At 41.2% G+C, this 25889-nt stretch overlaps 1 protein-coding gene and 2 non-coding genes across 3 annotated transcripts; 1 reads left to right on the top strand and 2 right to left on the bottom strand.

Annotated features, from left to right (window-relative positions):
- Window positions 1-9539: 9539 nt before the first annotated feature.
- Window positions 9540-9643, bottom strand: LOC128773609 (U6 spliceosomal RNA). Its single transcript, XR_008417962.1, has one exon. It is a non-coding gene; the product is annotated as a U6 spliceosomal RNA (small nuclear RNA).
- Window positions 9644-14134: 4491 nt separating this feature from the next.
- On the top strand, window positions 14135-16825 carry DEFB115 (defensin beta 115). Its single transcript, XM_019458887.2, is given in 2 exon segments — window positions 14135-14228; window positions 16587-16825. Coding segments are annotated over 2 exon segments (333 nt in total).
- Window positions 16826-24807: 7982 nt separating this feature from the next.
- On the bottom strand, window positions 24808-24914 carry LOC128773604 (U6 spliceosomal RNA). The gene has a single exon (XR_008417957.1). It is a non-coding gene; the product is annotated as a U6 spliceosomal RNA (small nuclear RNA).
- Between the last annotated feature and the right edge of the window lie 975 nt (window positions 24915-25889).

Below are 25889 nucleotides of genomic sequence, written 5' to 3'. Positions count from 1 at the left end.
CCTAAGATAGTGTACTGATTCTTCTCGCTTTATTCTTCTTTAAAAAAATTTTTTTAGCTATATACCGGTTCCTTTGCTTGTCGATACAGATTTTAGAATAGTCTTGTGCATATCCACAAAAGATCTTCCTGGGATTATGATAGCAATTGAGTTGTACCTGTGTATTAGTCTGGGGAGAAATGTTGAGTCTTCTAGTCCATGAACAGGTATGCCTACGCCACTTCATTTAAGTGTCTTTTAAATTTCTTTCTGTCCTTTTTTGTTTGTTTGTTTTTTTCTTTCTTTTTAATTTTAATTCCAGTATAGTTAACATACAGTGTCATGTTAGTATCAGGTGTACAATATAGTGATTCGGCCATCCCGTACATTCCTCAGTGCTCATCAAGATAAAAGTACTCTTAATTCCCATCACCTGTTTCACCCATTCCCCATCCACCTCCCCTCTGGCATCCACCAGTTTGTTCTCTAAAGTCACGAGTCTGCTTTTGGTTTGTCCCTTTTTTAATTTGTCCATTTGTTTTGTTTCTTAAATTGTGCAGAGCAGTGAAACAATATGGTATTTGTCTTTCTCTGACTGACTTATTTCACTTAGCATTTATTGCTTGCATCAGTGTTTTGTAGTTTTTAGGATACAAGATTTAAAATATTTTTCAATTTCCACCTAAGTATTTAATACCTTTAATTTCAACATTCACGTAAGTATAATTTGATACTTTTAATTTCAGCATTCACATACCCTTACTAGTATACAGCAATACAATTCATTTTTATGTGTTGGTTTTGTATCCTGGACCTTGCTCAACTCAGTAGTTTTAGGAGGTGTTTTTTTTTTTTTTTTAATAGATTCTTTGGTCTTTTCTACATAAACTACCATGTCAGCTGCAAATGAGGACAGTTTTCTTGTTTCCTTTCCAAACACTGTCTTTTATTTCCTTTTCTTGTCTTACCATGTTGAGTAGAATTTTCAGAATACATTAAATAAGAATGGTGAGTGTGAGTATCCTTGCATTTCTGTGATCTTAGAGATATTCATTCTTTTACCATTAAGTATAACATTAAGTACATTAAGTATAACATTAGCTGTAGGTATTTTGTAGATTTTCTTTTTTATCAAGTTAGGAAAGTTTCCCTACATTCTTAGTGTTTTTTAATGTTTATGTATTTATTTTCAGAGAGAACACATGTACACGAGCATGAGTGGGGGGAGGGGTAGAGAGAGAGAGAGGGAGAGAGAGAGAGAACCCCAAGCAGGCTCCACACTGTCAGCACAGAGCCTGATGTGGGGCTCGATCCCACAAACCATGAGATCATGACCTGAGTCAAAATCAAGAGTCAGATGCTCAACTGACCGAGCCAACCAGGTATCCCCATTCTTAGTTTTCTTAGAGTTTTTATCATGAATGCATTTGAAACTTATTCAGATGCTATTTATACATCAATTGATTGGATCATTTGATTTTTTCCTATTAGCCTGTTGATTTGTTAGGTGATATTCATGATTTTCAAATATTTAACCACCTTTCAAATCCCACCTGTTCATGACTTTAATTCTTTTTATATATTGCCCAATTCCATCTGCCAATATTTTTTTTTATTTTTATTTTTTGAGAGAGAGGGAGAGAGAGGGAGGGAGAGGGCACAAGTGAGTGAGGGGCAGAGAGAGAGACAGAGAATCCCACTAGAGGGAGAGAGAAAGAGAGAGAGAGGGAGAGAGAAGTGGGGCTCACTCAAAGTGGGGCTCATGTTTTACCTGAAGCGGGGCTGGAGGTCACCCAATGCAGGGCTTGAGCTCATCCAAGGCGGGGCTCGAGCTCCCCCGAAGTGGGGCTCAAGTCCTGATGTGGGACTCGAACTCACAAATCGTGAGATAATGACCTGAGCCGAAGTCAGATGCTTAATGACTGAGCTACGCAGGTGCCCCTGCCAGTATTTTTCTAACTGAAATAATCGTAGACTCACAGGCACTTGTAAGAAATAATTTAGAGCGAGCCTGTTTGCCCTTTATCTCGTGTCCCCCAATGGTCACATCTTGTAAGCCTATAGTACAGTCTCAACGAGGATGGTGACACTGATACATCCCCCCAATCTCATTCTGATGCCCCAGTTTTACTTGTAATCATTTGTGTGTGCATGTGTGTGTTGTGATAGTGTGTGTGTTTGCAGTTCCGTGCAGTTTTCCCACACATTAGGTTTGTGCGTCCACCACCACACTCAAAAGATACGGAGCAGTTCCATCATCATAAGGGTCCCACCTTTCATTCACTATGGCCTTGCCAAAAGTCAGTTGAGCATATTTGTCTGATCTGTTTCTAGATCCTGTAATTTGTTCCACCAATCCCTCCACTAATACAACACAGCTGTACCTAAGCCTTGCTATCTGATGGAATGATACTTTATACTCTGTCAAGATGGTAGGGCTGATGTTCTTGTGTATCAATGTTATAACAAACTTGTCTATGTCTACAAAAAATCTTGCTTAGATTAGATAAGAATTTCACTAACCCTATAGATCAATGCGAAGTCTTCTAATCCGTAAACACAGTATGACTTATTGCATATTTAGGTTTGTTTTGCTTTCATCAGAATTTCGTAATTTTCAGCATTCAGATCCTAAACTTGTTTTTTTTTTTTTTTAACTTTTTTTTTTTTTTTAATTTTTTTTTTTTTCAACGTTTTTTATTTATTTTTGGGACGAGAGAGACAGAGCATGAACGGGGGAGGGGCAGAGAGAGAGGGAGACACAGAATCGGAAACAGGCTCCAGGCTCCGAGCCATCAGCCCAGAGCCTGACGCGGGGCTCGAACTCACAGACCGCGAGATCGTGACCTGGCTGAAGTCGGACGCTTAACCGACTGCGCCACCCAGGCGCCCCTTTTAACTTTTTAATGTTTTATTTGTTTTTGAGAGAGACAGAGACAGTCAGTGGGGGAGGGGCAGAGAGAGACGGAGACACAGAATCCAAAGCAGGCTCCAGGCTCTGAGCTGTCAGCACAGAGCCTGATGCCAGGCTCCAACTCAGGAACTGGGAGATCATTACCTGAGGGGAAATCGGACGCCTAACCAACTGAGCCACCCAGGCGCCCCTAAACTTGTTTCGTTAAAAGTATACCTAAGTATTTCATTTACTTGGGAGTGACTGTAATTACTACTGCCTTTAAATTCCAGTTTCTGTAAGTTTATTGCTAATATATAGAAATGGAATTTACTTTTGAATAATTTTTTAAGCAAACAGACATTTATTTGGGCCGTTAGAGTTGTAATTCAGGAGACACAGATTCAAGTAGAAACCTGAATTCTTCTGTGTCTTGTCTTTTATCCTGCAACCCAGCTGAACTCACTAGTCGATTCTTGTGGATTTTTTAAAATAGATTTTTGATGGGATTTTCACCTGGAGAATCATGTCTTCTGCAAACAGGCAGCCCCTTTTTCCTTTTAAATCTTTGTCTATTATTTCTTGATTTATTGTGATGACTACAACTTCCAGTACTGGTAATTCCCTTCTACTCCTCACCTGAAAAGAATTTTTATCATGAACTGGTGTTTTGTAAAATGTTTTTTCTGCGACAATCAATAGGCTCATATTATTTTTATAATTTCCTTATTGATATGGTTACGTTGATTTTTTTTATTTTTTTAATTATATGAAACCAATCTTGCGTACCTGAAATAGCTTCCCCTTGGTCCTGGTGTCTGATTTTTTTATACATTGTGGATTCTATTTGCTGATATTTTACTGAGGTATTTGCATGTAAGTTCACAAGGGCATTTGGTCTGTAGTTTTTGTTTTTAGAAATGTCTCTAGTTTCGGTAGTAGGGTAATGCTGATATCATACAATGAGTTAGGAAGTACTTCTCTTCTAGCTTCCGGAGGAGATTAAATCTTTGTACATACAGGTATCCCTCACTATATGAAAGTTTGGGTCACACCACTCTGCTTCTATGAAAGACCTACATTAGTACCTGTTTTTGCTAACAAAAAAATCTGAAGAGGATTTTTGCTTTTACAAAAGGCGAAAAGCAAAAATAGTGATCAGTTACGCGTTTGCTTTGCAATGAGTCATTATCGAGGCAACTCACACCTAGAGCACCCAGAATAGCCCCACCAAGCTGCTGCCCTGGGAACTACACTCAGTATCTCAGCATCAAGTTGCCATGGTTTTGCACTATGTCTCTGAGCATCTGGGCTTTGTCTGGATTTTGTGCATCCCTTAGCAGGCTGTGTCCCAAGATATCAGAAAGACTAAGAAAGGTTATCTTTCGGTCTGGAAACGCTCAACAAATTCTCCATATGAATTAATGGTAATTTCATCTTTGCTTTATGCCATTGGGCTTACAAAAGTGTTCATAGAAACGTTCTACCCTCAGATAATGGGGAAAACCCATATTGGGTCAAATTCTCCAGCGAAAGCATTTCGGCCTGGAGATTACTGTTTGAAAGCTTTTAAATTAGAAATCCAATTTCTTTAATGGTTATAGAACTAGTCAGGTGGTCTATTTCATCAAGATCGAGTTTAAATTGTTTTTGGTTTTTGAAGAATTGACCTATTTCTTCTAAGTTGTAAAATTTTTGAGTGAAAAATTTCTTGTTTTCCCATCTTATTTATTATTATTATTATTTGTTTTAGATAAAGACAGCACATATGCTCGTGCAAACTAGAGAGGGGCAAAGGCAGAGGGAAAGGAGCAGGCTCCACACCTATTGGTGGGGGGGGGGGGTCATCATGGGGCTCGATCTCATGATTGTGAGATCATGATCTGAGCTGAAATCAAGAGGCATAGGCTCAACTGACTGAGCCACCTAGGCGCTCTTCTTTTCTTATCTTTTTTTTTTACACATTTATTTATTTTTGATAGAGCACAACCTGGGGAGGGGCAGAGAGAGAAGGAGACACAGAATTTGAAGCAGACTCCAGGCTCCGAGCTGTCAGCACAGAGCCCGACACGGGGCTCAAACTCACAAACCCCGAGATCATGACCTGAGCCAAAGTTGGACGTTTAACCGACTGAGCCACCCAGGCGCCCCTCTTATCTTTTTTAATGGCTGTAGGATCTTAATGACATCAATGTTTCATTGTGGACATTGATGGTTTCTGAATTGCTTCCTTTTATCTTTGTCAATTTTGAAATTTGACTTAGTAATTTTACAGATTTTTTTTTGAGAATCAGCTTTCTGTTTATTTTTTTCTTTTTTTTTTGTTTTCAATTTTATTTTTCTCCTACTGTTCCCCTTATTATTTCCTTTCTTCTGCTTGCTTTGAGTTTATTTTTCTCTTCTTTTTCTAGTTTTGAGATAAGATCTTAGATTATAGAGATCTTTCTTTTTCTTTTTTTAATTAAAAAAATTTTTTTTTCTATTTTTATTTTAAGTAGGCTCCACACCCAGTGTGGGGCTTGAACTCACGACCCTGAGGTCAAGAGTCACATGCTCTACTGACTGAGCCGGCCAGGCACCCCTTTTTCTTTTTAACTGTAAGCATTTAGTGATAAAAACTTCCTTCTAATTGTCACTTTAGATGCAACCCACATATTTGGATACGACCTGTTAATTAGGAGGAAATGTGAAACACAAAAACATGCAAAAAGGTGTCGCACACATTAGGGTTTTATTCTTCTCATATGGTATAATGTCAAGGAATGCTATAAGACTTTCACACTGACATCAGGGACCAGGCAACATCTACCCTTTTTTTCACACCCTCCTAGCACATACTTTTGGCCCATGATTATAAGAGGGCTACCTCGCCTCCAGCAACATGACTGTGATTCAAGCAGAGGGAAGTGGCAGGACAAAAGCTAATGGGTACCTGCCACTTGAATCTTGGCCCCGTCCCTCTGAAGTATCTTACAAGATCCCCCACCAAAAATATTCTGCTTAACATCACTGAGCAGAATTGCATCACGTTTCACCACTCTGTGTTTGCCACATTTGGAAAAGTTGTTGACATGGGCGTGCCGCTGCACCTAAACTATCATCCAGACACAACAGGTCGTGCTAAGGAGCAAAGAGGCGGAAAGGCCCAGAGCGCACTCACTCCTCAGCAGATAGCACTAGGCACACGGAGTTCTCCAAGAATGACGGCATCCCTGTGGGGCCAAACTAACGATCCCGTTCTTGGAACATCAAGATCTAATCGCGCTGGCGGCCCGCAGGCACACGCCAAGCTCTGTGGAACATCACACTGGGTCAGGCGAGGAACCGCATGTTCAGACCACCCCCCGGGAGCAGAGCAGGCTGGAGACGTGGCAGACGGAAGAGCTCCGTGGACAGGTGATCAAGCGGAGCTACTGAGAGTTCAGGAAGCTGAAGAATTTGGGCAACCGATACCAATCTGCAGCCCCTGGAACACACGGGGGCTTCTCAGAAAGCCTGTCATCTCAGGACACAGTATGTGGCCAGGCAACACTCTGAGCGTCGGTGACAAAGTATTCAGGGGCAAAGTTCTTTTATGCAAGTTGCCTATGGCCCTGCATGGTTGCATTTTCTTTCTCTGTCTCTTGGCATATCATTTAAACTTATTTTTACATTGTTTTAAGTGCTTGACCTAGAGTTTTAGTTATATCTTTTTAAACAATCTAAGTCTGCTTAGAAACACCAAGAGTCTGTGTTCAGCCCTTTCAGCTGAAATCCACTGTTAACATACTGAAGATTTTTTGGTATATTGGTACAATGTGGTAGAAGGAAAAAGATCTAAATTTTTCTGATTTTGTCCCATACTTTTACTGAGGCTGTGTCTCAGGGCTGTGACCTTCACCAGTATTTCTGTCCCCTTTCCCAGCATATACTCTTTTGCCCATCTGTTACTCCCTTCTCTGAGAACAGTGCCCCCAATGTATTTCCTTGAAGATACCTTCCCTGTCGCCTATTTTTTTCCTGAGATGAAATAAGTTTTAGAGCAGGTTGGAGTGGGCAAGATACCTTTCTTTTTTTTATATTTTTTAAAATGTTTATTCACTTTTGAGAGAGGGGGGGGGATTGGGGGGGAGGGAGAGACCATGAGTGGGAGAGACACAGAATTGGAAGCAGGCTCCAGGCTCCGAGCTGTCAGCAGAGATCCCGATCCGGGCTCGAACCCAACCAACTGTGAGATAATGACCTGAGCCCAAGTCGGACGCTTAACTGACTGAGCCACCCGGGCACCCCAATACCTTTCATCTGGGATAAAGTCTCGGAATTGCCTTCTGTGAAATTCTTTCTCCCTAGAGACTAGACCTTTGTTAGGAAGAAAGTCTTGAAGAGTGTTGGCATTGCCACTAGCCAGATACTCACTGTGAGAGCCTGATTGTTTTAATTTATTTTCTGTCAAATTGCAGCTTTTCCTCAAAGTGTGGTAATCCTAGATTTCCTGTCCATACTTAATAGACAGAACAGAAATTGTGATTGTAAGCATTTTTTATGTGGTTAAGCCTATCCTCAATTAGCTTTTGATTTAAGATGTTTATGAATATAGAAAAACATATTTTTGGAATGCATGGCACTGAAATTTCCTGCTTTATTCTCTTTATAAAAGGTACATAAGCAGAAAGATGGAGTAATTTTTTATATGCAAATACAGCACCCAAGAATATTTATGCCAACCCAGGAGTTTAATAATAAGAATTCTTTTTTTTTTTTTAAGTTTATTTATTTGAAAGAGAGAAAGAGCACGAGCCGGGGAGGGGCAGAGAGAGGGAGAGAGAGCCAAGCAGGCTCCTGTCAGCACAGAGCCTGATGCAGAGTTCTATCCCACAAACAGTGAAATCGTGACCTGAGCCAAGATCAAGAGTTGGACGCTCAACTGACAGAGACATCCATGTGCCCCATAATAATGAAAACTCTTTTTTTAAAAAATTTTTTTAAAATGTTTATTTATTTTTGACAGAGACAGAGACAGAATGCGAGGGGGTTAGGGGCAGAGAGAGAGGGAGACACAGAAGCAGAAGCAGGCTCCAGGCTCTGAGCTGTCAGCCCAGAGCCCGACGCAGGGCTCGAACTCACGAGCTGTGAGATCATGACCTGAGCCGAAGTCGGACGCTCAACCGACTGAGCCACCCAGGCGCCCCATAATGAAAATTCTAAAATGACATCCCTGTACCCTGTCTAGCAAGTAATGAGTTCACATTGTAGAAGGAAGAATAAGGTTCCAGTGATAAGATATAAGTGAGATACACCCTCATTTATTACAGAAGAAAATAGATGATAACTAATGTAGGCAAATTATAGTCATTAATTATTAAATAATAGCAGCAATTCAATATACCATTTTACCTTGTAGCATTAGTTTTCTGGAACATATATTGGACGATCTGTTTAGGACATATAGATTTTTTACATTTTTCTTGTATCTTTGCACGTAAATCAAGGTAATCACTTTCTGATTTGGAAGCTAATGAGCCTATCTATGTGAATTATTTGCTAAATCAAAAGCTAACAAAAAGAAACCTAGGTGGTAACAGGTCAAAGCAGTGAGCAGGGCCATAGGCAGCTTGCATAAAAGAACTTTGCCCCTGAATACTTTGTCACCGACGCTCAGAGTGTTGCCTGGCCACATACTGTGTCCTGAGATGACAGGCTTTCTGAGAAGCCCCCGTGTGTTCTGCAGGGGGGTTGCAGATTGGTATCAGTTGCCCAAATTCTTCAGCTTCCTGAACTCTCAGTAGCTCCGCTTGATCACCTGTCCACGGAGCTCTTCCGTCTGCCACGTCTCCAGCCTGCTCTGCTCCCGGGGGGTGGTCTGAACATGCGGTTCCTCGCCTGACCCAGTGTGATGTTCCACAGAGCTTGGCGTGTGCCTGCGGGCCGCCAGCGCGATTAGATCTTGATGTTCCAAGAACGGGATCGTTAGTTTGGCCCCACAGGGATGCCGTCATTCTTGGAGAACTCCGTGTGCCTAGTGCTATCTGCTGAGGAGTGAGTGCGCTCTGGGCCTTTCCGCCTCTTTGCTCCTTAGCACGACCTGTTGTGTCTGGATGATAGTTTAGGTGCAGCGGCACGCCCATGTCAACAACTTTTCCAAATGTGGCAAACACAGAGTGGTGAAACGTGATGCAATTCTGCTCAGTGATGTTAAGCAGAATATTTTTGGTGGGGGATCTTGTAAGATACTTCAGAGGGACGGGGCCAAGATTCAAGTGGCAGGTACCCATTAGCTTTTGTCCTGCCACTTCCCTCTGCTTGAATCACAGTCATGTTGCTGGAGGCGAGGTAGCCCTCTTATAATCATGGGTCAAAGTGATGAAAGAAAGAAAGAAATTGAAGACAGACATAAATGGAAAGATATCCTGCGTTCACAGACAGAAGGTGATATTGTCAAATATTGTGCAGCCACTGTGGAAAACAGTATGGTAGTTTCTCCCCCCAAAAATGAAAAATAGCACTCTCATATGATCCAGAAATCCCACTGCTGGATATATAGCTGGATGAAATGAAATCATTCTATTGAAGAGATATTTGCATTCCCATGTTCTTCACAGTATTTACAATAGCCAAGGTGTGGAAATACCCCAAATGTATGTTGACGGTAGAATGGCTAAAGGAAGTGTGTATATATAAAAGTGGAATAATAATCAGACTTTTCTTCATGAATTTGTGTGTCATCCTCGTGCAGGGGCTGTGCTAATCTCTGTATCGTTCCAATTTTACTACATGTGCTGGTGAAGCGAGCACAATAATCAGCCTTTTAAAAGGAAGGAAGTCCTGCCATTTTTTGACAATGTGCGTGAACCCAGAAGACATTATGCTAAGTGAAATAAGCCAGATGAAAAAAAGAAAAATACCTCACCATCTTATTTACATGTGGGCTCTCAGTAGTCAGACTGTGTGGAGGGGGAAGTGGAGAGATGGTTTCAGGAGGTACAAAATTTGAATTATGCGAGATGAGTAAATTCTGAAGCTCTGTTGCACAACAACGTGACTATAGTTAGCACTGTTGTATTATATACTGCAAATTTGCCAATGGACTGGATCTTACATGTTGCCACCACAAAAAAGGTCAAAAAAGAAAACCATAACTAGGTATGGTAATGAATAAAAAAAGATGGAAAGGATTAAAAGAGATCATAGACTGAAAGATGTTATTTGCCAACTGCATAGCCAACAAAGAACTCGAATAGAGTACATACACAACTCTCAAAATTCAACAATTAAAAATATTCCATTATCTTTGAGTAAATACCCAGAAGTGGCATTTCTGGATCATAGTGGCATTCCCACTAACAGTGTACAAGGATTCCTTTTTCTCCACATCCTCACCAACACTTGCTGCTTCTTGTCTTTTTGATTTTAGTTGTTCACAGGTGTGAGGTGATATCTCCTTGTGGTTTTTGATTTGCATTGTCCTACTGATGAGTGATGTTGAGCATGTTTTCGTGTGTCTGTTGGGCATTTGTGTGTCCTCTTTGGAAAAATGTCTACTTGGGTCTTCTTCCCGTTTTTAATTGGATTGTTATTTGTGTGTGTGTGTGTGTGTGTGTGTGTGTGTGTGTGTGTGTTGAGTTGTATAAGTTCTTAATATATTTTGGATATTAACCCAATTTGAAAAGATGTATGCACATCTATGTTTACTGCAGCCTTATTTACATTAGCCAAGATATGGAAGCAACCCAAGTGTCCATCAATAGATGAATGGAGAAAAAAGACGTGATATATGTATACACAATGGAATGGTACTCAGTTGTAAAAAGGAATGAGATCTTGGCATTTGCAACTACGTGAATGGACCTAAAGAGTATTATGCTAAGTGAAATAAGTCAGAGAAAGACAAGTACCATACAATTTCACTGATATGTGCAATTAAAGAAACCAAACAGGGGCGCCTGGGTGGCTCGGTCGGTTAAGCGTCTGACTTCGGCTCAGGTCATGATCTCACGGTCCGTGAGTTCAAGCCCCCGTCGGGCTCTGTGCTGACAGCTCAGAGCCTGGAGCCTGTTTCAGATTCTGTGTCTCCCTCTCTCTCTGCTCCTTCCCTGTTCATGCTCTGTCTCTCTCTGTCTCAAAAATAAATAAACGTTAAAAAAAAAAAAAAGAAACCAAACAAATGAACAAACAAAGAAAAAGACACATAAAATCGTCTCTTTGATACAGAGAACAAATTGTGGTTGCCAGAGGGGAGTTGGGGAGAAGTGGGTGAAATAGATAGAAAAAGGGGGGACTAAGAGGTACAAACTTCCAGTTACAGAATAAATAATTCATGGAGACGAACAGTACAGCATAGGTAATAGAGTCAGTAAGATCGTAATAACGTTGTTTGGTGACGGATGGTGACTTCACTTACCATGGTGAGCACTGGGTAATGTAGAGAATTGTTGAATCATTGTATTGTATACCTGAGACTAACATAACACTGTATGTTAGTTATGCTTCGATAAAAAAGTAAAGACATACTCCTCATAAGAAACACAAATATTCCATTTAGAAAATGGGCAAATGAACAGGGATTTCACCAAGGAGGATGGCATCTAAGTACAAGAAAAGATGATCAACATCAGTAGCAATTAGGGAAATGCAAATTAACACCAGCAGGAGATACTACACATTATCCGTTAGAACAGATAGCATTTAAAACCATGGCAATACCAAATGCTGATGAGGAAAGACTGAATCTCTCATACGTTGTTGGCGAGAATGTTAAATGGTGCAGGCACTCTGAAAAATAGTTTGGCAATTTTTTTTTTTTAAAGCTAGCACTCACCCCCTAGGCATTTATCCAGAGAAATGAAAACTTTTGTCCACAGAAAAATCTGTACACAAATATTTATATCAGCTTTGTTTGTAATAACCAAAATCTGTAAACAGCCAAATGTTCTATAACTGTAGTACATCCGTACCATGGAATACTACACAGTGACAGAAGAAACAACTATTGATAGATGCAGTGATCTCACAAGGTTGTGTACTGTATGATTCCATGTATATAACATTCTGAAAATGACAAAATTAGAACAATGGAGAATATCTTGTTAGTTGCCGTGGGTTAGGGATGTTGGGGAAGTAGGGAGCTAGGTAGCACAAGGAAGATCTTTGTGGTGATTGAACAGTTCCGCATATTGATTGCTTACACTAAACAATGCCTGTGATAGAATGACGTAGAAATATACATAAACGTTGCACCAATGTCAGTTTCCTTGTTTTGACATTGTGCTGTAGTTATTCAAAACAACGTTTGGGGAAACTATGTAAAGGCTACACAGGATTTCTTTACTGTCTTTGCAACTCCCTCTTAATCTATAATAATTTCAAGATAAGATTTACATTAAACGAAAAAACGAAGACAGAGCCAGAAGATGTATGTGTTTGGTGAGACATTTTCCCCTGGTTGCAAGGAGCAATGGATTTGGAGTCATTTGGGACTTCATGGCTTACCAACTGTGTGGCCTTAAGAAAGTCAATTGACCTTTCTGAGCTTGAGTTCTATTGCAGAGAATGGTCTTTATCAATTTCCTAGCCCAAACTTTAGTCATTTGTGTATCTTCTTACAAACTTAACAACCTGCCATATTATCTACAGGCTGTAGTGTTACGTATTTGTCGTCTCCCACCCCCATTGGAATGCAAGAATTTGCTTTCTTCTTCTCTCAGAACTCTGTCTAGTACAGAGATTCACACCAGCCAGTTCACCAGTCCTCCCTGCAGGACCTGAGAGAAGTGGTCAGGCAGACTCCATATGTAGCATTTGGACACCAGGGACCACCCCTTCTCCCAGACAGTCCGACCAGTTTCAGATGGTTCTAATCATCAGAGGTCTGTCCAATTAGTGAAAACCTGCCCCGCTGCTGTTTCCAGCCAAGACTTCTGGTTCTGCCCTCTAGGCCTGCATAGAACATGTCTTTCAGAAGATAGTGACCCTACCTCTCATCCACCCATCACTGCTTTTCAGGCTAATAGATCCCTCCTTCCATCGCTATTCAGGCATAATCCCCCCAGGGTAATAGAAAGAACATGTGCTCTTGAAACAAGTAAGCCAGACCCGAATCCAGACCTCACTCCTAAGCACTGTGTAACCCTGGGCAAATGACATTTGCCTATCGGGATCCTGTGAGGATTCTAGGGGCTCATGTATGGAAAGTGCTTACGATGGCTACTGAAAGACAGTAAGGCTTCAGTGGATGGCTTCACGCTCACTGCTTTTCCTGGAGAAGGGACTACTTGGTATCAAGGGCAAAACAGGTCTCCTGATATCCACCAGGCTGTCCCTGATACCTGCAACTGTAAGAAGAAGAGAGTAGACTGGAAGAGCCCTGGGCCCATCAGAAGGTGTAAAATGACTATACCACAGACTAAGGACTCCAAAAAGAAAACCCAGTGGACTCACAGACACACTTACTGATGGAGCCCAGGCAGTCTCCCCTTTTTGTTGGAGAATCTGGCGAGGGGGGAGGGTAGGTATTTTTGCTGTACTCTTTGATGGCTGAGGTCTAAGAAAGTCGCAGAAGGAGCCAGTATTAAGGATGTGGAGTGGGAAATAAGGAGTAAAGGCATAGTTAAAGAGTTGGATGTTGGGCTGGGTTAGGAGGGTCTTAGTCTGGTTTTTTTCTTGCCCGCAGTATGACCCGAGGCAAACATCTTCCACTCTCTGAGGCTGCATTTAAATAGCTGAGAAATGCCGGTTCTAAGATCTATCAGGGTATGAGTGAATACCAACATGCATTCATTAATTCATTGTTTTCAACAAACGTGTATTGGACCCTCTGGATATACAGAAATTATAGCCAGTCCCTACCTTCAGGGGCTCACTGTCAAAAGTTGCCTTTGACAATGTCAGTCTGATAGGGGAGATGAACTAGAAAAATCCTTAGTCCCGACTCAACATGAAAAACATTATGGCAGAAGGAAGGAAGCAGAAAGGCTGTGAGAACATAAGGGAGGAGGCTCCATTGCCCAAGGAGAGGAGCTTGAAAGGCTTCTTGGAAAGTGGGTCCATTCTCTCCACAGTGTCACAGACTCGTGACAGACTTCTAGGTCCTCTGCTAATTAATGCCTTCCGCCTTCCCAGATGATGTCTCGAGAAGGGCTCTGAACATTGGATCATCGATTTATGTTGCTAACCCACAAGCTGATGGGTGGTGGGGCGGTCTGCCCTTCTCTGATTTATTGTCCATGACTCAGCCTCACCCAAGACAATAAAATCCGAGTGAAGACCAACCTTTCCTGGCACATCAGTATGCTGCCGGATCGTCCCTCTTCCCTCTCAGGATACATTAAACTCTTATTCCTGGCCTTACCTGTCCTTGTGCTCCTGGCTTAGGCTTCCCCAGGTAACCGGACCACGGAGAGGAGGGAAAAGGGAGTGAGAATGGGGTTCTACGCATAGAATTATTGAAAAACTGATCATGTGCGGCCGTGAAGACAATCTACAGAGATAACTGAGATGTAGTGAAAAGCCTTGGTATAGTGACTACGTCCCATAATAAGGGTGGTCTGTCACTTCCGACCATTATGGTGTTTTTCATGATGGCAAATATGGGCGGAGCCCAAGGTTTCTCATATGATGTCCCTTCCGTATGCAGAAGCAACTGCAGCATCCATGGTGTCCTTAATATACTTGTCCCAAATGTCAACGGGGTCTCATCCCAGGTGTCTCTCACTCCAACCTACTTTCAATTGCTACTGCCTCTGATAATAACAGGTCCCATTACTTTGCTTCTCCATTGTTATGTGGATTTGAACGTTCCTTTAAAGCAATCAAGAGAGGTATCTTGCTCTTGTCTTAGAATACGTATAGTGAAAAATTTGTAGGTTGACGCCTGATATCTGGAGTTTTGTGAAAACAGGCTCAAGGCGTGGAGCTGGGGCTAAGGCAGGTGATTCTGGATTCCAGACTGAACATGGCCATAGCTCTAACAATACGATAGATTTTATGACTGAGCAGTGAAGAACTTTCTGACGGAAATATTTTCTGCTTAAGCTTCCTGGAGATTCTAAAGTTTATTGTTTTTTCATGTTTGTCCTTGAGAGGGGCACCTAGGTGGCTCAGTCGGTTAAGCATCCGACTTCGGCTAGGTCATGATCTCACGGCGCATGAGTTTGAGCCCCGTGAGGGGCTCTGTGCTGACAGTTTAGAGCCTGGAGCCTTCTTTGGATTCTGTGTATCTCTCTCTCTGCCCCTATCCACCCCCCCCCCCCCCACTGCCGGCTCTCTCTGTCTCTCAAAAACAAGTAAACGTTAAAAAAAAATTAAAAACCACAAACTTTAATGATTATCCTTGGGCGGGGCGGGGGGGGGGGGGTGGCAGAGAGAGGGAGACACAGAATCCGAAGCAGGCTCCAGTCTCTGAGTTGTCAGCATAGAGCTGGATGCGGAGCTCGAGCTCGAACTCACAAACCACAAGATCATGACCTAAGCCAAGTCGGACGCTTAACCGACTGAGCCACCCAGGCACCCCTAAAGGTATTTTTTAATGTTTATTTATTTTTGAGAGACAGAGAGAGAGCGCGCAAGCAAGCAAACAAGAGCGAGAGGGGCAGAGAGAGAGGCAGACAGAGGATCTGAAGCGGGTATGCCCTGACAGCAGAGAGCTCTATGCAGGGCTTGAACTCACCAACCGTGAGATCATGACTTGAGCCTAAGTGGGATGCTTAGCTGACTGAGCCACCCAGACATCCCTAAAGTTTATGATTTTTATTTTCATGATTTCCTTTTGGATTATTGCTGCTAGAAGCTGCACCCTCTCTTGGATCAGCTTTTCAAACTGAAAATCTTTGTCAATCACTGAGTTGTTCTAGAAGCAAAAGAAGGTAATTCTGGGCTAATACTGAGTTGGTTTCAGCCTGCTTTAAACTCTAGTGAGGGCTAATTGGTCTTGGGGAGGGAATTAGAGCTGCAAAAGACATTTTGGGGAAAGAATTTGCACATTGATTCATGGAATCAGAGTCATCTTAATTCTGATTTTTCCATTCTGAACATCCAAGTGAGAAAGAGAGACTTGGGAATTATCTTCCAGGAGGGGAGTTTGGGGAAAAACACAAATAGAGGGAATCAAGATACTATGATCTCTCAAAGGAACCCAGGGTGTTGGGGAAGTTGGGTGTGTACTCTGTGTTTTATAGATCCAGATAAGGTCGAGCCACAATGTCACCTAAGTGCAGAGTTTTACACCATCCAGAATATCAGCCTGCAGGTCGGCAATATACACTGATCTTTCAATGTTCAAAGCCCTGTTCTAGGGCGTCATTTGGGTCACGCACCTGGAACAGTGCCTGGGACATGCTCTGGTGTTCAACAAAGCACTGTTGAGTGAATAATGAACAGAGTGGGGCAAAAAACAGGAAATTAAAGGTATAGGTCCATTCCTTGGCAGGCACCTAGATTTGGGGACAAGGAGGAACGAGTGTTGGTGAGACTGAAAAACGACAAGTGAAAACATCACAAGTACAGAAATAAAGTCCAGTTAGAGCTGGTTGAAGGAAGGGAGATAACTACTCTTATCTTGTACATGTCGCGACCAGTATTAAGCATTTCTACGTGGACAGACTTATTTAATTTTCCCAAGAATGCCGTTACATTTCAGTAGTTCATTCTAACCATTATTACTATAATACTAACATCCTTAGTCGAATAGTCTCTACTCTTTTTCATGTATTTTGTTTATTCATCTTTTTGTTTATTTTGATAGCTGGATGGGTCAAAAGGTGCAGTTATAGAATTGGCAGATGCAGGCAATCTTGCAAAGAAAATGAGAAGAAGAAAGAAAAATGTGGGCCAAAAAGAATTTGCTGCATCCCTGATGGAAAGCACATATCCTTAAACCCTTATGAGAAACAACAGATAAGATGTCAGTTTAAGGCAAGAACAACTCAACATGCACCAACTCCTGACGTAAGACTTTTAACAGCCAAAATAATGAGTCAGTAAAGGACCTACATGGTCCCTAGCTCCTTAGACACCTGCTGGGTCTTCACATAATCCATTAAAGAAAATATGCTCATTCCAGCTCTCTTTCCGTCCTGCCTCTCTAGTCCTCTGTAGCCTGATATCTCTAGGTTGTCCCAGGGTTTGACTGATATTACTGGTTCTCACTGTAAGACAGTCTTATAGGATCTAGATTCTGAATTCCTAAGCCTCTGACCAGGCGCTGCTACGTCCCTCAACATGGAAGTTTTCCAGGCTAACGCAGCTTCCATCTGAGCCACACATTCTTATCTAATGCCTCATCCTAGACTCTTGAGGTAGGTCAGTGTGTTTGGTCCAGAGGTCTTCTTTTGCCTCTTTAGCTCAAGGTTTAGCCCAAGATTCTGCCTCATGGGCTCACTCTTGGAATTTATCCCTTACCCCAGTTCCCTAATCGCACTTGGCTTTCCAAAGATTGGCATGCCCTCTGACTGGGAAACAACCATTGCCACCCTACCCAAATGAAAGGGGCAAATAGTAAAACAAAACAAAACACACACACACAAACAACCAGTACCCCCAAAACAAAAAAAAAACCTCCCAAATCCTCAACATTTACTGAGAACTTATGGGTGCAAGGCCTTATCCTAAGCATGTTACATACATAGTCTCCTTTTGTCCTAACAGCTCCATGAGGTTAACAGCGTAGTTTTATGTCTCTTTGCCAGAAGAGGAAACCAAGTCACAGAGAGTTTAAGCGACTTGCCCCAGGTACCGTTGACCACTGAGCTAATAGTTCAGTAGCAGGATTTTGAACCCATGATGCCCGAGTTTAGACATTATGCTTCTTCCCAGTGGAAAATCATTACTGCAGCACCCAGAACCCAACCTCTTTAATGTGGAAGGTGTGGCGGAAGGCAAGGACTTGTGAGCCTCCTTGTGGTTAAAATGTGTAACAAATCCAGCCCTAACTTGCATATCCAGGCACAAATAGAAATGATCCCGAGTTGCAGTTAAGGAAGGAGTTGTTCCCACTTAGCAGTCTTAGTTCAGAGGCCAATGGATCTGGATCTCCGCTTACTTAGGCACAGAGATGCCAAATAATATTTAAACTTTAACCCAGACCACACCAACGGCTGCAGAAAAGCCTTAGAAGCCACCTGTTCTTGTACACGTTTTTCTGCATTTTTGGCTAGAGCAATTATGCCTACAAACGGACGCAGGTGTCAGAGGGTTGTATAAACATGCCTCCAGACCATAGTCCCAAAGAAGTGAAAAGGGTGCAGCGGAAATTCAGATGCACTAATAGGATGTGACTGTATCTATCCCCTTACTACTCTGAGCCTCCTTTTGCCCACTCCCAAAATGAAAGTGTTGGACTAGGTAATAAACTCCATAAGCCTTTCAACTCCCAAAGCCTTCTTTATTCTTCACATTATGGTAAAAATCCACTCTCTGGATCCATGACTTCAGATTCTACTTTAGAAAGCAAAGGCATGGAGGATGACAAGACGGAGAAACAGGAAATTGGCCTCAACCTAAGTATTCAAACCATAATCCTAAAATATATCTTAGTTATCTTCTTGTTCCTCACTGCCCCCTACACATCACGTCGGCTACAAAGACCTTCCAAGGCTGCCTCCGTAGCACCTGTTTTCCATCCCGGCCTCTGCTATTCCCATTCAGCCATCATCTTTTCTTGCCCATTGTTACTGGCTGACTGTGTGCCCTCAAATTCATATGGTCAAGTCTTAATCCCCAATATCTCAGAACATGACCACATTTGGAGATAGAGTTTAAATTTAAAGAAGCAATTAAATAAAGATGAAATCGTTAGGCTGAACCCTAATCCAATATGACTGGCATTCTTATAAGAAGAGGAGGTGAGGACACAGAAGACAAACCACGTGAAGACACAGGGAGAAGATAGCCATCTACAGGTCAAGGAACAAGGCCTCAGAGGAAATCAACTCTGCCGACACCTTGACCGTGGACTTTTTAGCTTCCAGAATTGTGAGAAAATAAATGTCTGTTGTTTAAGCCACTCAGCCTGTGATACTTTGTTGTATTAATACAACATACATACACATACACATGCTTTGAAGTATTAATACACATACTATAACGCTTATATCCCACTTGTTTTTTGGTCTCCCATCATCCCTTTGACTCCCTCCATTGTTTCCATATAGTTGCCAGTGGATCATTTCTAAAACCCAAATCTGAAATTTTTATTTTTCCTTTCAAACTCTTCAAAAGCTGTATGATGATTACACAGTTCTATACTTCCTTTGTGATAATCCCTGTTCACCTCAAACTCTCCCTTTCCATTCCCACCATGGACCTCACAAGCAACTTGTGTTATTTGAAATTAATGTTTCTCACCCTTTTTTTTCTCCCTCTCCTTTTTTTTAATGTTTATTTATTCACGTTGAGAGAGAGAGAGGGAGAGAGAAAGAGAACTCAAGCAGGCTCCATGCTATCAGGGCAGGGCCCGATGCAGGGCTCAATCCCATGAACCCTTAGGTCAAGACCTGAGCTGAAATCAAGACTCAGACACTCAGCCGAATGAGCCACCCAGGCACCCCCTCACCCTTTTTAAAAATAGGCTTCCCCTTTTGCTGAGAAGCTTCTTCTTGCCAGACAAACATGCTTCTCTGTAAGTAACACCTAAACAATACTTCTACCTGCCCTAAGCCATGTATATTCTTTCTTTCCTCGCCACCAGAAGGGTCCTTTTATTTATTTACCTTAAATTTTTTTACAAATAAAATTTGCTTATATTTAAGGCATAATGTGGTGATTTGATATATGAACACACAATCTAGTTAATTTAACATGCTTATCACCTCAAATAGTTATCTTTTTTTCTAGATAAGAGCACTTAAGATCTGCAATCTTAGCAAATTTCAAGTATAAAATAAAGTATTAATAATAACAGTCACCATGTTGTATGTTACATCACCAGAATTTAATCATCTCATAACTGAAAGTTTGTACCCTTTGACCAACGTCTCTCCATTTCGTGCCTACCTTCTCCTCCTCCAAACCCTGGCAAACGCCTTTCTGCTCTTTTCTGTGAGTTCAGCTAATTTAGATTCACCATATAAATGAGATCATAGAGGATTTGTTTTCTGTGTCTGGCTTGTTTCACTTAGCGTAACGTCCTCCAGGTTTATCCAAGTTTCCAAACTGGGAGGATTTCCTTCTTTCTAACACTGGATAATATTCCACTGTAAATGCGTGTACTTGTATATGTACATGTGATATTTAGGTACCAAATTTTCTTTATCCATTCATCCACTGGCAAACATTTAGGTAGTTTCCGTATCTTGGCTATTGCGAATAATGCTGCAGTGATCAAGGGACTTCAGATATCTCTTCAAGATAACTGTTTTCATTTCCTTCAGATATATACCCGGAAGTAGAATTGCTGGATCATAAGATAGCCTCATTTTTAACTTTTTGGGGAGTTTCTGTACTGTTCTTCATGATGGTTGTATTGATTCACACTCCACCAGCAGTGTACCAGCAACCCTCTTTCTTTACGTCCTTGTAAACACTTGTTCTCTGTCTTGTCTTTGGTGTAATAGCCATCCTAACAGATTGAATGAATATTTCATTGTGGTTTTGATTTACATTTCCCTGATGATTAGTGATGTTGTATACCTCTTCATATAACTATGGACCATTGCATGTCGTCTTTGGGAAAATGTCAGCTCAGGTCCTTTGCCCATTATTTAAAGGGATTATTTGGATTTTTGCTACCAAGCTGTATGAGTTCTTTACATATTTTGGATATTAACTTCTTATCAGATGTATAGTTTTCAAATATTTTCTCTCCTTCTGGAGGTTGCCTCTTCATTCTGTTGTGCAGAGACATTTTAGTTTGATGTGGTCTACTTACTTTTACTTTTGTTGCCTATGCTTTTGGAGTCAAATCCAAAAAATCAGGGTTGCCTGGGTGGCTCAGTCAGCTAAGTGTCTGACTTCAGCTCAGGTTATGATCTCACCGTTCATGAGGTCGAGCCCTGCATCAGGCTCTGTGCTGACAGCTCAGAATCTGGAGCCTGCTTGGGATTTTCTGTCTTCCTCTCTCAAAAATAAATAAGCATTAAAAAAATTTTTTTTTTAAATTCACAAAATCATTTCCAATGTCATGAAGATTTTCCCTATGTTTTTTGATCGGAGCTTTATGGTTTTAGGTCTTCTGTTTAAGTCACTAATCAGTTTTGAGTTGATGTTTTTTGGTATGGTATAAGATAAGTGTCCAATTTTATTTTGATGCATGTAGATACCCAGTTTTCCAAGTAATATTATTGAAGAGACTAGCCTTTTCCCACTGTGTTTTCTTTGTGCCTTTTTTAAAGATTAGTTGGCCATACATAAGCGGATTTATTTCTGGGCTATTCTATAGGTCTAATGTGTCTGTTTTTATGCCAGTACCATACTGTTTTGATTACTATAGCCTTGTGGTATATTTGAAATCAGGAAATGTGATGCTTCCAGCTTTATTTCTCAGGATGGCTTGGGCTCATTGGAGATTTTTGTGGTTCCATATGAATTTTAGGATTATTTTCTCTATTTCTATGAAAAAAGCCATTGGAATTTTAATAAGGATTACATTTAATCTGTAGATTGCTTTGGGTAGTATGGGCACCTTAACAATATTAATTCTTCCAATCCATGAACACAAGGTATTTATTTTCTATTTATTTGTGTCTTCTTCAGTTTCTTTCATCAGTGTTTTATAGTTTTCAGTGTACAGGTCTTTCACTTCTTTGGATAGATTTATTCTTAAGTATTTAATTATTTTTGATGATTTTGTAAATGAGATTTATTGATTAATTGCTTTTTTTTTTTTTTATAGTTATGCCCTCCAGGGGCGTGTATAGATGTCTCCTGCTGGGTTTCTTGTGTGGGCAGGACTGCTTCTGAACCATGGCTGAGAGGGATTGGAGCAAGGCCCATGGGCCTGTTACCTGAGGCAAAGGCAGGTGTGACTCATCCCAGGTCCTTTGACATGGTGCTGGTAACAAGATCACGGTCAGATGGGGCTGTAGCTGAGTCCGCAGGAGGACAGGGTTATTTCTGGCTCTGTAGCCAGTACCATGGTTGGTTAGCCTGCCATCTGGTTGCTGGCCTACCTTCTCAAAATGGCCTTCCTCAGACTTGGGCTCTGCAAATTCTTAAGATAAGGTGGTCAGGAGAGCTCTTTCCAAATGGGTAACATGTGTGCTGGGGACAGAAGGATCCAGCATGCATATAACTAGAAAAATAGTTATGAGCCAGGTAATCCCACCATGAGTCCTTCCTTGAGGTGGGAATAAGCTAAGGGATGTTTTGTTCTCCCCAGACATGAGAATAACTTGTGTAATAACTAGGCAGTATTCTCTGGATACAGATTGTCCATAGATACGGTAGTTGTTGGCTTAAGAGCAAGCTAAAGTTCAGAAACATCTGGCCATGTTTGATGACCCAGATGTTGATATGTGCATATATTATTTAATTGTTTTAGTGGAAGATGAAGAAAGAAGGGGTTTAGTCCTTGGTTAAGGAATGATGAGTACAACAACAATTTTAATATTGATCCTTTTGGGGCGCCTGGGTGGCTCGGTCGGTTAAGCGGCCGGCTTCGGCTCAGGTCATGATCTCGCGGTCCGTGAGTTCGAGCCCCGCGTCGGGCTCTGTGCTGACTGCTCAGAGCCTGGAGCCTGTTTCAGATTCTGTGTCTCCCTCTCTCTCTGCCCCTCCCCTGTTCATGCTCTGTCTCTCTCTGTCTCAAAAATAAATAAACGTTAAAAAAAAAAAATTAAAAAAAAAAAAATATTGGTCCTTTTGACCAGCCTATAAGAACCCAAATGATAGCCCTCCACAGATAGAACCTGAGGTAGCAGCCTCATCCCAGGTGAGAAAGTATGACTCAAAGAGTAAGAAAAGAGTTTGTTCCCACATTTGAGTTCCCATCATGCTTTATCCCAAAAAGGTAACCGTGATCCTGACTTCTACCAATTTCTTTTGCTTTTAAAAAGTTTTTGAGAACTGAAATCATTCAGAAAACTCTCCTTTGTATCTGGCTTAAGCTCAGTGGAACACTTGTAGATTCTTCCATGTTGTTACATACCACAATAGTTTATTATTCTCATTGCTGTGCAGCATTCCCTTCTATGAACATTCCAGAAGTCATTTATTCATCCTAATTTTTAAAAAAAAATTTTTTTTAACGTTTATTTATTTTTGAGACAGAGAGAGACACAACATGAATGGGGGAGGGGCAGAGAGAGAGGGAGACACAGAATTGGAAGCAGGCTCCAGGCTCTGAGCCATCAGCCCAGAGCCCGACGCGGGGCTCGAACTCGCGGACCGCGAGATCGTGACCTGAGCTGAAGTCGGACGCTTAACCGACTGAGCCACCCAGGCGCCCCTATTCATCCTAATTTTGATGGACATTTGGTTGTTTCCACTATTTGACTAGTAAAAATTGCAATGCTATAAACATCCTTGGAACATGTCTTACAGTGAAATATGTCCATATTGTTTGTTGTTGAGTATATATCTAGGAATGGTGGACCACAAGGCATGTAATTGATCATCTTTAGTAGATACCGTCAGTTTTCCAATTTGGCTGAACCAATTATACTCCCACCACGACGGGAGTTCTAGTTGGTACACATCCCTGCCAACACTTGCTGTTGTATATCTTTTCAATTTAACCACCTGATAACTGTATTGGGGTATCACATTATGGCTATAATTTGCCTTTTCCTGATGCACAAATGAACTTGAACCCATTTTCATATTTATTTTCGTGTTTGTTAACCACTTGGCTACTTTCTTTTGTGAAATACCTGCTCAAGCCTTTTCCTATTTTTCTCCTGGGTTGTCTTTCTTTTCCTATTGGTTTGTAGGGGTTCTTTTTATATTCCAGATATGAGTTCTTTGTCAGGTTGTAGGTATATGTATTATATACATTTGTATATGTATATATACATATGTATATATGTATATATGTATTTGTATATGTATATGTATATACAATTGTGTATGTATATATACATATACAATTCGGTGGCTTGCCTTTTCTTTCTGCCAATGGCGTCAATTGGTGATTTTGTTTTTCCGTTTTGGTCAGCACCGAGAAAGAAAAAACACAGCCTACATCTGATAGCTGAACTAGTTGCTACCAGGTGGACCATGGTGTTTCCCTGCTGAACATAAACAAATTCACAGGACGGTAAAGTCAGAAAAGGGCTCTCTGCAACCAGTATGGAATAAAATGTCTTATATCCTTATAGTTAAGTATGGCTCTTATAGGCAGCATATGGTTGGACTTTGTTTCTTATCAAGTTTGGAAATAATAGTCTTTTAATTGGAGCATTTAGCTGATTTGCATTTAAGTTAATGAATTTATTTCAGTTTTTTCAGTCATTTTATTTTATTAAAAAAATTTTAATGTTTATTTATATTTGAGAGAGAGAGAGAGAGAGAAAGTGGAAGAGGAGCAGAGAGACACACACAGAATTTGAAACAGGCTCCAGGCTCTGAGCTGTCAACATAGAGCCCAGCATGGGGCTTGAACCCATGAACCGTGAGATGATGACCCAAGCTGAAGTCAGATGCTCAACCGGCTGAACCACCCAGGGGCCCCATCAGTCATTTCAGAAATAGTGTTTTTTTTTTTTTAATTTCTCCTTCTTGTTTTACATTCTTTTTTTTTTTTTTTTACAGCATCATCAGTCTTTAATAACTTATAGGCAAAATCTAAAAAATAGTTAATAATAATACAGAGGACACACACAGCTTATAAAAACAGTTGTGGATCTACAAATGTGGAGGGGTTCTTGGCACTTTCGCACAGACACAAAAATAAAGACTATTGTGACTAGCATCCCTAGAAAAGCAGCCTGCAGAGACACCCCAGTTGGGGGGTGGGCCAGGGGAGGGGTAGCCCTCGTTCATCCCAGATGCATTCTCCAAACAACCTTCTTTGGCCCCAAAACATATCTAAAAATATGGAACGCTTCACGAATTTGCGTGTCATCCTTGCACGGGGGCCATGCTAATCTTCTCTGTACTGTTCCAATTTTAGTATATGTGCTGTCGCAGCGAGCCCTTGTTTTACATTCTTATACCCATCTTTTCTTGTATTCTTTTGGCCTAATAGAAATTTTATTATTTCTTTTTCCTTCTGTTAACTTGTCAGTTACATGGTTTTGTTTTTGGTTTACAGTTCTTTGAGTGGCTACCCTAGAAATTATAGCACGCATCCTTTACTTATTATAGTCTAATGTAAATTATTGCTTTTGCCAACATACTAGGACCTTAGAACACTTTCACGCCAATAACCTCCATTGTACATTTCATATTACTATGGTTACACATTTAACTCTGCAAATATTATAATGCTCCCCAAAACATTATTATAATTAGTGCTCATCCCGAAAGGTGCCCTCCTTATTGCCCATCACCCATTTAACCTACCCCACCCCCACCGCCTAGCAACCCTCAATTTGTTCTCTGTATTTAAGAGTCTCTTATGGTTTGCCTCCCTCTCTGTTTTTGTCCTATTTTTCCTTCCCTTCCCCTATGTTCATCTATTGAGTTTCTCAAATTCCACATGTCAGTGAAATCACAAGATATCTGTATTTCTCTGACTTATTTTGCTCAGCATAATACCCTCTAGTTCCATTCACATTGTTGCAAATGGCAAGATTCCATTCTTTTTCATCGCCGAGTAGTATTCCATGGTATATGTATACCACATCTTCTTTATCCATTCATCAGATGATGGACATTTGGGCTCTTTCCATAATTTGGCCCCTTCAAATCAGCACTTTTGTATCCTTTGGATAAAATCCTAGTAGTGCAATTGCTGGGTCGTAGGGTAGTTCTATTTTTAATTTTTTGAGAAACCTCCGTATTGTGTTCCAGAGCGGCTGCACCGGCTTGCCCTCCCACCAGCAGTGCAAAAGGGTTCCCCTTTCTCCGCATCCTCGCCAACACCTGTTGTTGCCTGAGTTGTTAACTTTGGCCATTCTGACAGGTGTGAGGTGGTATTTCACTGTGGTTTGGATTTGTGTTTCCCTGA

The sequence above is a fragment of the Panthera pardus genome, unplaced genomic scaffold (assembly GCF_024362965.1).
Source record: "Panthera pardus isolate Hobbes unplaced genomic scaffold, ASM2436296v1 HiC_scaffold_25, whole genome shotgun sequence".
Classification (NCBI taxonomy): Eukaryota; Metazoa; Chordata; class Mammalia; order Carnivora; family Felidae; genus Panthera; species Panthera pardus.
This window is presented reverse-complemented; position numbering and strand designations above follow the sequence as displayed.